Source organism: Nannobrachium achirus (assembly GCF_963921795.1).
Source record: "Nannobrachium achirus genome assembly, chromosome: 5".
In the NCBI taxonomy this organism is placed as follows: Eukaryota; Metazoa; Chordata; class Actinopteri; order Myctophiformes; family Myctophidae; genus Nannobrachium; species Nannobrachium achirus.
This window is the reverse complement of record NC_137814.1, coordinates 21,537,899-21,550,398: the sequence shown is the minus strand read 5'-3', so window position 1 is coordinate 21,550,398 and position 12,500 is coordinate 21,537,899. Positions and strand designations below refer to the sequence as shown.

The following is a 12,500-nucleotide window of genomic DNA, read 5'->3' as shown; positions in this document are numbered from 1 at the left end:
TTCCCAAGAAGGATCTTAGATGGCTCTTGGTATGAGGTGGGGGACAGGAGGTGATGGCCTGGACTTTTTGGACCTGTGGTTTGATCACCCCCTTCCCAATTACAAACCCCAAATACTCTGTCTCAGTTCTGGCAAACACGCACTTTGCAGGGTTAATTGTAAGGCCCGCTGATTGGATTCGTCCCAGGACCTCCCCCAGATGTTGCAGATGCTCCTCCCACGTTGCACTGAAAATGACAATGTCATCAAGGTAAGCACATGCATAATCATAACATCCTCTCAATACCTGATCCATAAGCCTTTGAAAGGTTGCAGGAGCCCCATGCAACCCAAATGGCAGGACAGTGAACTGGAAAAGGCCCCATGGAGTCCGAAAGGCTGTCAGCTCCCTAGATCGCTTGGAAAGAGGCACTTGCCAGTAGCCTTTGCACAAGTCAAGAGTTGTCAGGTACTTTGCCTTGCCCAGTCGTTCAATCAGGTCGTCAATACGTGGTGTTGGGTAAGAATCAAATTTTGACACCGAGTTCAGGTATCTAAAATCAATACAAAATCGTATAGTGCCATCTTTCTTTGGGACTAGAACAACTGGGTTACACCACTCACTTTTGGAGTCCTCAATGGTGCCCAGCGACCTCATCATGTCCACCTCCTTTTTCAGGGCGCCCTGGAGGCGCTCGGGGATCCTGTAACTCATACGTTTTACATCAGCCTTTTCTGTTAAGACAATGTCATGTTCAACAATATTTGTGCGCCCTGGATATTCTTGGAATATTTGCGGATTACATAAAGTTTTCACCTGATTTTGTTGCTCAGTTGACAGGTGGCCTAGATCGAGTACTGCTGGGGCAGATGAGGGCAGATACTGGTCATCTACCGCCTCTTCCTCCTCCACCGCTCTGATCAGCATGACCTCTGCCGTCTTCTCTGGTCTTTCAGCCCATTCCTTGAGGAGGTTCACGTGCAACACCTTACTGGAACGTGGCCGCCCTGGGGTTGCAACCCGGTAGGTGGTAGGACCAAGTTGTTTCTCCACCTCAAATGGCCCCTGCCACTTTGCCAGTAGCTTGCTGTTGCTGGTGGGCAGCATGACCAGAACCTTCTGTCCTGGGCTAAAGGTCCTCTGTCGTGCTGACTTATCATACCATGTTTTCTGATACTGTTGGGCCTCCGCCATGTGCTGCTGGGCAAGCTCCGCCATCGTCTGCAACTTTTCTCTCATCTTGACCACATAGGTTATTACATCAACAGCTCCCCCTTCCCTCTGGTCCCCCTCCCAGGCCTCCCTGAGTAAAGTCAGAGGTCCCCTCACCTCATGACCATACAACAGTTCGAATGGAGAGAACCCAGTTGAGGCTTGGGGCACTTCCCTATATGCAAAGAGGAGGTAAGGTAGCCATTGATCCCAATCAGATCCAGTGTCGTCAACAAACTTACGGAGCATTTGTTTAAGGGTTTGATTAAACCTCTCTGTGAGCCCATCAGTCTCCGGATGAAAAGGGGTAGTTCGCACACTTTTGATACCAAGCAGTTGGTAAACCTGTTTCAGGAGAGTGGACATAAAATTACTTCCCTGGTCAGTCAAAATTTCCCGTGCAAGGCCCACCCTGGAGAAAAACTGAACCAAGGAGAATGCCACAGCCTTTGCTTTGGTATTTTTTAGAGGAAACACTTCTGGATATTTAGTAGCATAGTCTGTAATAACTAGCATATAACGGTTTCCCGCTTTACTTTTTTCAACCGGCCCAACAACATCCATACCCAGTCGTTCAAAGGGGGTACTAATAATTGGGAGAGGCTGAAGTGGGGCTCTCAAGGGTCTTCTAGCTGATGTCTTCTGGCACTGAGGGCACGTCCTACAAAACTGGGTAACAGCTGCCCGTAAGCCCGGCCAGTTGAAGTGCCGTTTAATACGTGCCAAGGTCTTGTGTTTCCCTAGGTGGCCCGCCCAGGGAACAGAGTGACCCAAGGTAAGTACTGACTCTCGAGCTACACCGGGAACCACTAGCTGTGTAACTGGTCCATCTTGCTGGTATAGTATACCCTTCTGCAGGAAATACTCCCCATTCTCCACCTCTTTAGCATTACGCAACAATGTGGCTAAACTGGGGTCATCCTGTTGCATCTGCACCATATTTGACGGTACCTTAAAACCCAGCGGCAGATCTGGAGCTACCTCCTCTGATGGTTCTACCACCGTTTGCTGGAACTTCTCCTGCCTTCTTTGTCGGCGTGGCTTTCTGGCTTTGCCGGGCTGTTGGTCTAGGTCTGCATCATAAAAAGGCAGGGTGCTGAGTGTTACGGAGGGCTCATCTACCAACTTGGCTTGGGCTCTGGTTACTGTAATGTTACAACTACGAGGTTTGTGTAGCAAATCAAACAAAACGGGCAGGTCACTACCCAACACCGCTGAAAAAGGAAGATTGTCTGCTACTCCAATATTCAAAAGGTAAGTCTGCCCTTGCACTTCAATGTACAGGTCAGCTGTGGGGTATGGCTTCTTATCTCCATGCACACAGCAAATGGGAATAGTCTCTGAAGTGCATATAACATTGGGTGGCACAAATTTCCGGTGCACCAGGGTCTGGTCACTGCCAGTGTCAATTAGGGCCCTCAGAGTCTTCCCATTAATTTTAACTGTTTCCATCTTCATGTACTGATCATCATTAGCTTTCAAATCATTTTTACGAGGCATCACACACATTTGAGTGAGCTTGAGTGGGTTCTTTGGGCAATTGGGCTTTATGTGGCCTTCCTGTCCACACAAGTAGCAAGTAAGTGCTCTATTAGACTGTTTCGTTTGAGTATTTGTTGGCTGGTGCTCCCTGATGGGGGCCTTACCCACACCTGGTGTTACATCCTGATGGTATTGAGGAGAGGTGGGCCAGCGGTTGTCTTTTGCTGCCTTCCAGGTGTTGTAGCTCCATGGTTGTCCTTTCCTCCTTGCAGCCACAAACACGTCAGCCATTGTCGCGGCATCTGCTGCTGATGGAGGATCATGCTCCTTGATCCATATCTGAAGCTCAGGGGATAGCATGCGTAAGTATTGCTCCAAAATGATAATTTCACCAACATCCTTAACTGTTTTATCTTTCGGTCGGATCCACTTCTGATAAAGCTCCTTTAACCTTACATACAGTTCTTTGGGGGTTTCGCCCGGTTCAATATCTGTATTGCGAAACCTCTGCCTATAGGTCTCTGGATTAATGTCATATTTTCTTAGAATGGCATTTTTAACATTCTCATAGTCATGACTCTCATCCACATCCATATGTACATAAGCACCTCTCGCCTTACCAGTAAGCAATGGAATTAGGCGGAAAACCCAGTCAGCTTTAGGCCATCTACATGCTGCTGAGATTTTCTCAAAAGTTATCAAAAAATGTTCAACATCATCACTCTCAGTTAATTTTTCCAATCTAGGTTCTGGAGAGAAGTGAAACCGACCTGAGGTGGCGACATCTGTAGAAGCCTCTTGAGACCCTGTTACTTCGGCCTGTGGACCAGGTTCATCACCTGCCCCTGGGCCTTGGGGCGCATGAGCCTGCACCTCCAGTTGCAGCTGTTGAAACTGATTTTTCAGTGAATTAAACCGTTGCTCCTGGCGAGCCTCACGGGCCTCCTGTTGGTTCATGTGGGTCTGGAACATACCAGCCAGGTCCGTCAGTGTTAGCTCTTGGCTGGCCTCCTCCATGCCCCCTCCAGTGGCCCCAGAGTCTGGACTATGCCCCTCCGCCTCTTGTATTGGTATTGGTGCTCTTCTTAATCCTCTGCCTCGATTCATGGCTCATTTGCGTTTGGAAAATAATTCAGAAAAAGGTAGAAAAAAAAAATCTGTGCTCTCCTCCGTGATCCCACCACTGCCACCATCTGTTAGGGACCGAGTTGGTCGGAAGGAGAGACACAGGAAACTCTTGATGTTGGTTTAAAATAATGTTCTTTTTTGTCTTTATTTTCTTTCTTTTTTTTGTCTTTTTCTTTTAGTTTCAAATAAGGTATAACAAAAAGGAATGTCAAACAAAAGGTGGGCCCAAAACAAAGGAGATCAAACAAAAGAACTAAACAAAATGCTCAACTAAACAATACAACTGATCTAACCAGAATGATGGGTAAGGGGAACATATATAGGGACGGGTCGAACCACTATAAACAAGAGGGGGGGAATAGAGACAAAGCTGCCAATAAGCACTACAAATAACCCCTATCTCCCCCCCAGTGCAGAGAGAGTGGTGCAGCCCCGTTGTCCCCATCATTGCTGCCGGATATGGAGCAGCTGGTCCCATTCTCTGGCCAGCCAATCATGTCCATTCTCCTTCCCCCAGAACTGGTGACTCAAAGAGAACTCAGTCAAGATCCCATGCAAATAAATAAGCCACAATTAAACAATAATATGTGAATTCAAGTTGTGAGTGGTTATGTCACTTTGCATATATATATATAATGTACTTGTGACTAGATCATTGAAATAAATAAGAAATAGAAAAGTCACCATTACAGTAGGCTCTCAATGTGAGGCTGCTGAGGCAGCCCTCACAAAGTGGTTAATATAAAAAAGGAGAAAAAGTTATCACACAAAAGTTTGGAGGACCCTAACCCTGTATGCAGTTAGAGGACACACTTACTCTAAGAAAAATTCATAAAATATAATATCAAAAGTAAAACCACCTTTTTCATGGCCAAAATCTGTGGGGAATTCTTTCTTGAGGGAATAACATAAGCTGTCTCTCTAGGGAAAAAACAAAACACATCTTCTTAACGTTCTTTAGAGGACTAGTTAAGAGTTGGAGAGCGAGGATGATGCTAAATGCATCAGCCAGAGCCGCATGCCAGGCCTTGAGATGAGGCGGCGGCGTACGCAAGGTCGTGTTATTGTACCCTCAGGCTCTTGGCTGATGATTAGTGCAAATGGCACTCACTTGCAATGTGCATGGGGTTGCATGTACACACATGTACGCGTACAAGCATGTGTGCACGCACGCACGCCAGTAGCGTCAGTTCAGAAAAAGCTAAGGTATGGCAACATGACTGCTGTCTTGCACGCGTGTCTTCGCACGCTGTTGCCATACCTTAGCAACAGGTATGATACATTTATTTTAAGAAGTACATTCTATTTTCCCCCCTGTTTCTACGGTTTTATGGCTGGATATGGCAGCCTGGAACGGTTGTTCAAGTGCAGCTAAACTTGGCATGTTAGTAAACGTGCCACAATTAGCAATAATGAATTGCACCTGTGCAGCTGACCTGCAGAACCTGGGAATACACCATTCTGTCAAGATGGTGAGAATACAAGTGTGGAGAATATAATATAATTAATTATATATTATTATATATACCTTGTTTAAGTTACCATTTTATTACATTTTGCAATTTATTTTACTGTAATTTAACAACATAATAACCAGCACAGATAGACAAAGAGACATTCGTGGATTTATATTTAAAAGTAACTTTTAATTTCCCCCCTGGACCCAGGGTACGGCAGCTGCATAGACCCCTGCCATACCCAATTGACGCCACTGACGCACGCACGCACACACACAATTTCTCTCTCTCTTTTATGCATGCTGACTAGCACTCACAGACACACACCCATTACTTGCATACTCCCTTCTTGCTTCTCGCTCTCTCAAGAGAGGCTGTGATGGTAATGGTTTGTAACGCTGTGAAAGAGTTACGCCACTTCCCGCGCGCGTTTCGGAAGCTTATACTGTCCCCCCAGACACAGCGAAATCTCAGAATCTATCCGTATTAGATTTACCATGAATATAGACTAGAGATAGCACACAAGTAGTTTGAGGTACGTAAAGAAGTGACACTCACAAGACAAAACTGGAGCGCCTCATTGTCTAGGACATGTATTTATAGTTAACAAGCAAGACTGTATGTAGCCTATTTCCCGTAGCCTCTCTATGTTTGCATATATCTGTCGTCTGAATAAACCGTACATGTTAAATGATGAATTGTATGTTCGCAGTCTGTCCCTAAAATAAGTACTGCTTGCGCAGCTGTTCAAGTGTTGCTGGTATTGGACCTTTACGGGATGTTACACCAGCAAGCTATTTTTAACCGTGTGCAAACAACATTCTGTAGGATAAACTAAGCCGCTTAATAATAAATGAAGTTGGCACGCGCCTGTCAAAATGACTCCTCCTAAGACACCAAACACCAAATCCAGAACTTTCTTATTGAATAAAACTTGTTTGTCCGTCCGTCCGTCCGTCCGTCCGTCCGTCCGTCCGTCCGTCCGTCCGTCCATCCATCCATCCATCTTCAACCACTTATCCGGAATCGGGTCACAGGGGTAACAGTTACAAATGGGATCTCCAGAGTTCCCTATCCTGAGCAACTTCCTCCCATGGCCAGTGTGGAGATATAATCCTTCCATCTGGTCTTTGGTCTGCCACGGGGTCTCCTGCCAGTGGGACGTGCATCAAGGACCTTCCTAGGAAGGCGCTCGGGAGGCATCCGTACTAGATGCCCCAACCACCTAAGCTGACTCCTTTCCAAGTGAAGGAACAGCGGTTCTACTCCAAGTCTCTCTTGGTTGATTGAACTTCTCACCAGGGCAGGAATTTCATGGAGGCCATGAAGGCCATGGCCGCCGTTGCCCCTCAGCTTGGCCTTGCGCCCCTAAAACCATTGGCTTGACCTGAGGCCACAGTGGCCTTAATGCCCCAGCTGACTGTATCACTTGTCTTGTCAATATGTAGACAGTAGACACCATTGTCTCTTTCTTGTCATGTACTGTAGACACCAGTGTCTTTTGTTGAGATTCTGAAATCTTAACTCCCCCGAGTCCCCATCTTTAAACCAATCCAGTGACTTTGGTGCAGGGCTGAGCATGGATCAGATTGTAAATACCACCATTTATCTATTTCACTGCATCCATTAGGTTATCATCCCTAACCCTTAAATTCAACAAATTCTTTCAATTGTTTTTAATAGACTAAAATATTGTTTTGTCTGATGGCCTTCCTGCCCTGGCATTTGGCCTTTTTGCCCTAAAAAAATGGACAACACCAAAGGCCAAGTGGCCTTGCCCCTAAAATGACGAAATTCCAGGCCTGCTTCTCACCCTATCTCTAAGGGAGCTAAAAGTTACAGATTTCAGCTTTAACCAAAACCAAAATACAGCGAAGTCTTGCCATTCAAATTCCTCCATCACCCGCTTCACCTCCGTCTACACTCATTTATTTCTCTCTCTCTCTCTCTCTCCCCCTCTCCATCCGTCTGTGTGTGTGTGTGTGTGTGTGTGTGTGTGTGTGTGTGTGTGTGTGTGTGTGTGTGTGTGTGTGTGTGTGTGTGTGTGTGTGTGTGTGTGTCTCTCTCTCTCTCCCCCTCTCCATCCGTCTCTGTATGTGTGTGTGTGTGTGTGTGTGTGTGTGTGTGTGTGTGTGTGTGTGTGTGTGTGTGTGTGTGTGTGTGTGTCGGCATACCCCATCCAGGGGTATGCCGACGATGTGCAGATGTCATCTAGAGAGGAGAATGTCATCACCAACATGCTGGCACGCACAGATGAATTCCTCCACTGGTCCGGGCTGGAGGTGAAACACACAAAATGTGCCGTGCTTCATGAACGCCGCAGTGGCGGCAATCGTTGGTACAAGGCCAAGAAAGACAAGCCCCCCTCCTTCCTAATAATGGGCCAACCCATCCGGGTGTACTCTCGTAATGAGACATACCCATACCTGGGCCATAAGTTTAACATCGCTGGTGAGTGGGGGGAGCAAGTTGAGGAGCTCACTACAGAGTTTTACCATCGCCTCAACATGATTGACCTGTCTCCCCTCCCCGTAGTCATGAAGCTCCAGGCTGTGAGAGAAGTGGCCCTGGCGAAGATACAACACCTCTTTGCCAATATACACATCCCACAAAATGCACTGAGAGACATGACAAACAGAACTGTCCAGCTGGCCAGAAAATGGGTTGGCCTAAACACACACTCCACACGAGACATTCTCTTTCTTTCATATGGCGAAGGGGGCCTGGGGGTCCCAAATGTAGAGTGGATTTATGCAGCAACAAGGCTAACCCACCTACTGCACATGCTCAATAACGATGATGACACTGTCAGAGAAATGGCCAGGGCATCACTCCTACTGGACCTACGCAGGAGGAAGGTCCCCCTGGCTGTTGAAGACCAGAGCAACTTTCTGGGTTTCAGGAGGAAAGACTCTGGAAAACTGGACTCACAAGCCAAGGGCTTTGGGGTCTGGTCCGATTGGCCAGATCTCAATGACCTCTGCCATCGGGCTGGAGTCCAGATAAAATGGGCAAAAAACAACGTTAAAGTGCCCACCTCTGATGGACTAGTTACAGACCCCAGTGTGGCGGTGGAAGCCGTTCTCACTCACCAGGGAGGGGACACTAGGCTACAAGAAGATACAGCTAGAAGGGTTCTGCTTAATGCGAAACGGACTGAGGCCAAACAACATTGGCGTGGACTTCGATTGCAGGGAAAGTTGGCCTGTATTGATTCCGCTGATCATTCTGTTTCACATTCACTTTACAAAAATGCTGCTATTGGAGAGGATGTTTTAAAATTTACCATCAAAGCAAGACTGCAAGTATTACCAACTAAGTACAATCTGTCAATCTGGTATCCCGACATCCATAGCCCACTCTGTATTAACCATCATGATTCTGAACAACATCTAGAATCCATTGCACACATAACAAACGGTTGCAGTGCATATAAAAATCTATACATTGCTCGCCACGACCGCATTGTCGACTTAGTGTCCGATGCAGTTAGAAAATGTGTGCCATCTAGTGCAGCAATGCATAAACATTCCAGAGTGTTACCGGATTGGTTTGATTGTGCTTATGATGTCTTTGCTAGCATCCCAAACACACCAGATATTGTTTTTGTTGACCCCAGACACAGAGAGGTTCTGATTTTGGAGGTGGGTTGTGTTTTCGACCTGTACATGGACCAGGCTTTCCAAGACAAGCACTCTAAGTACCAACCATTGCTTGAAATCATAACAGATCTTGGGTATAGATGTCGCTTCTCTATACTCATATTTGGAAGCCTGGGCCATGTACATAAATTGACCAAGAGTGGTCTAGCAATCGCCGGCATGACAAAGGCCAAGGCCAAACAGCTCTCACAATACTGCTCTGTTTCAGCAGTTATGGGCAGTTTGTCTGTGTGGAGAAGAAGGTGCTATGTATATCCATGAGGTGTCCATGAAATATCAAAGCCCGTTAATATTTGTTTCCCTGTAAATTAATTGTAATTTGTGGATTCAAATAAAGAATTAAAATGTGTGTGTGTGTGTGTGTGTGTGTGTGTGTGTGTGTGTGTGTGTGTGTGTGTGTGTGTGTGTGTGTGTGTGTGTGTGTGTGTGTGTGTGTCTCTCTCTCTCTCTCTCTTTCTCTCCCAGGGGGGAGGTCTCCCGGGTCAGCGATCCTCCCTGGAATCTCCATGTATTCACCGCTCACACCAGCAGCATTCACAATTCTTTCAATAAACAACCCTTTATCGATTCCTGGCGATGCATGTGGTTTTTCAGCCCAGTGAAAACCAATTTGTCGGCAAGAGGAAAAGCACACCAAGGACATCTCATGAAGTGCCGGTAGCAGAAAAATAATTCACAACGAGGAGGGAGACCATGGCCTCTGTCTCTATTGACCACCACCACACACACCAATCCTGTTTGAATCTAATGATCCCCACTAGGGCTGTCACGATTAGGACATCTTACATGACGATTAATTGTCTCTCAAATAATTGCGATTAACGATTTAATTGTGTATCTGTCATTGACAATTACATTTCTATTTGGCTTGTAGGCTTTGAAATTGCACATGGCAGATATGACACGTAACCTAAATACACAAAGAAATGAAGGACATATTTCACAACTTTACACTTTAAAAAGAACATTGATGGTGGAAATAGCCGATCTACAAGCTCACAACGCGACGCGTTGTGAGCTTGTAAATCTGCTATTTCCACTATTTTTCAAATGTTTGAACATATGTAAACATCTTTCAACATGTAAACGATTATGACGATTGTCACAAAATAATTGCGATTAGGTCAAATAATTGCGATTAGACGATTATGTAATAATTGTGACAGCCCTAATCCCCGCTGTTCAGTTGAACCACGCCAGCCCTTTTTATATACATGGCTGCAGTACGGGCGGCCAAACCAATTAAAATAGCGGCAATAAACATGCGGCTTGTAGCCTATATTTATACGTATATACGTATCGTATATATATTACGTATATCTGTCTGTCTACTGTCTCTCCCCCCCTCTCTCTCACTCCCTTTCTTTCTCTCTCCGTGCGTCGCTCTGTGCGTCTCCATTTGACACAGAGAGAGAGAGAGAGAGAGAGAGAGAGAGAGGGAGAGAGAGGTCGCACTCGTGTGGGGTGCGCTGTGACAGTGACAATCAAAGCTCCTATTAATTAGGTCTATCTAAACGCTCGGGAAGCTGTCGGCGAGCGCAGGAATCGCACACGGACCTGCTCGCAGAGTCTTTCATACACAGCGAGCAAAACGATCGGCGAGCAACGCCCGATCTCGAATCAGATGGCCATTTTTGTCGGCGAGCGCCAAAAATGGTCGGCGACAGCACAATCGGCTCAAAAATTCGGGCAGTGTGTTCGAGCCTTAAGAGTTGAGGAAAATGTGATTCCTCAACTCTTAGTGCTCGTCAGGGTGGGGGGGGGGGGGGTCTCCAGATAAAATATGATTATCTTGGGGGTCGCGGCCGGAAAAGGTTGAGAACCACTGAACTAGTGAGAGAGAGAGAGAGAGAGAGAGAGAGAGAGAGAGAGAGAGAGAGAGAGAGAGAGAGAGAGAGAGAGAGAGAGAGAGGGATAGATAGAAAAAAATGAACGTGGACGACGGCATTCAAAGCAACAACGACACCAGCGAAAACAACAGATGGTCCTCGTCACCAAATCATGACAATTAAACTACCGTGCTCACACCAGAGATAGAAAAAAAAAACACCCTTGGAGAAAACAACACAGATTATCGCCATTTGTACAACTCTGATTTAAGCAGTTCACAGCTGTTTCTTTTGACCTGACAGCGAGGAGGAAGTAAGGCATTTGGAGGAACACGCTATCCTTCCCAGTTCCACTCCCTACCTAACAGGTGCCCCAATCCAGAGTGTACACATGGAACTTGTGAGGGTCCATTTGGTTCCATTTGAGTTCAAATAGAAAAATGTGCTCCTCGGAGCACAGGTCTCCCCAAGCCCTGGTCCATAGCGTTAGTGGAGTTCTCCCTAGCGCTATGTTCCTCTACCTCCCAAATCCGGAAAGACCCGTCGTCTGGTCCGAAAATAACAAAAACTGTTTCGCCCCTCACCAAACCAAAGGTATCAGTGGACAGCTGAAAGCTTACTCTACTTAGTGGACGCGGTCTGAGCCCCCCACCACACGATTAAAATCCATTTCTAGGGCAAAATGAAAAATATTTCACCGGATGGAGACATTCTTCCTGGTTGAAGGCTGTTTTTTACGAAACAGAGCTTCCAACGTCGCAGAGTTGAATAACACCCAATGAGACTAATGCTCTGTGTAATTCGGTCCTCTGACCTGCGCGGCAGTATTGAGTTGGAACCTTGATGGCGACGACAAATAGTGAAAAAACTAGAAGAAATGGAGTCTCCATCCAGTAGAATATTTTTCATTTTGCCCTATAAATGTATTTTAATCGTGTGGTGGGGGGCTCAGACCGTGTCCACTAAGTAGAGTAAGCTTTCAACTGTCCACTGATACCTTTGGTTTGGTGAAGGGCGAAACAGTTTTTGTTATTTTCGGACCAGACGACGGGTCTTTCCGGATTTGCCAAGGATTTGGGAGGTAGAGGAACATAGCGTTAGGGAGAACTCCACTAACGCTATGGACCAGAGCTAGGGTCTCCCCCAGGCCAGGTAGTAGAAGTCAATCTTAGCCAATCGTGATGAAATATGAAAAAATCTGACAGGTTCGTCTTGATAACATGACAGAGATAATCTACAGTATGGCAATTTGTGTGCCGCTTGGACAAAATCTTTAGGACTAATAGCAAAGAATGTGTTTTGCCAAAATCGGCCTCCTGGTAGCACTATAACAGGCAGATTCAGACTGTAGACAAAGACACTGCAGTACATACTGCCATGGTTCTCAAAAGTCACATTCTGACTGGGCACTTTATAAGTCGAATCAACCACTTCACACACAAGCGATACTGACCTGGCCGGAGGCGGAAGAGTCACACATGGCCGTGGTGTATTGTCTGTCCAGCTCTGGTGCGTTGTCGTTTAGGTCCAGGGTCTCTATGGCAACAAGCACCCTGGACACCTGACTGGGATTATCTAGGAGAGACAATCAGAACAAACAAATGTCCATGTCATCAGCAAGCATTTTAAGGTGTGCTTCACAAGTAGCCACACATCGTTGTTGTCCGGTAGAAACCGTTCGTTTTGTATTTATCATTTTAAAGATAAGTGTGTGATAAGGCGTTGTGTGCTTGTAGATCTGCTATTTTCA

The 12,500-nt window shown here is 46.2% G+C and overlaps 1 protein-coding gene across 1 annotated transcript in view; it reads right to left on the bottom strand.

The window, feature by feature from the left end:
* cdh24b (cadherin 24, type 2b) overlaps window positions 1-12,500 on the bottom strand; it is a gene marked incomplete at both ends in the record, with an annotated part of 166,442 nt that overhangs the window by 28,253 nt on the left and 125,689 nt on the right. The window contains 1 exon segment of the mRNA XM_080725629.1: window positions 12,204-12,325. Coding sequence (XP_080581755.1) covers window positions 12,204-12,325 — 122 coding nt within the window.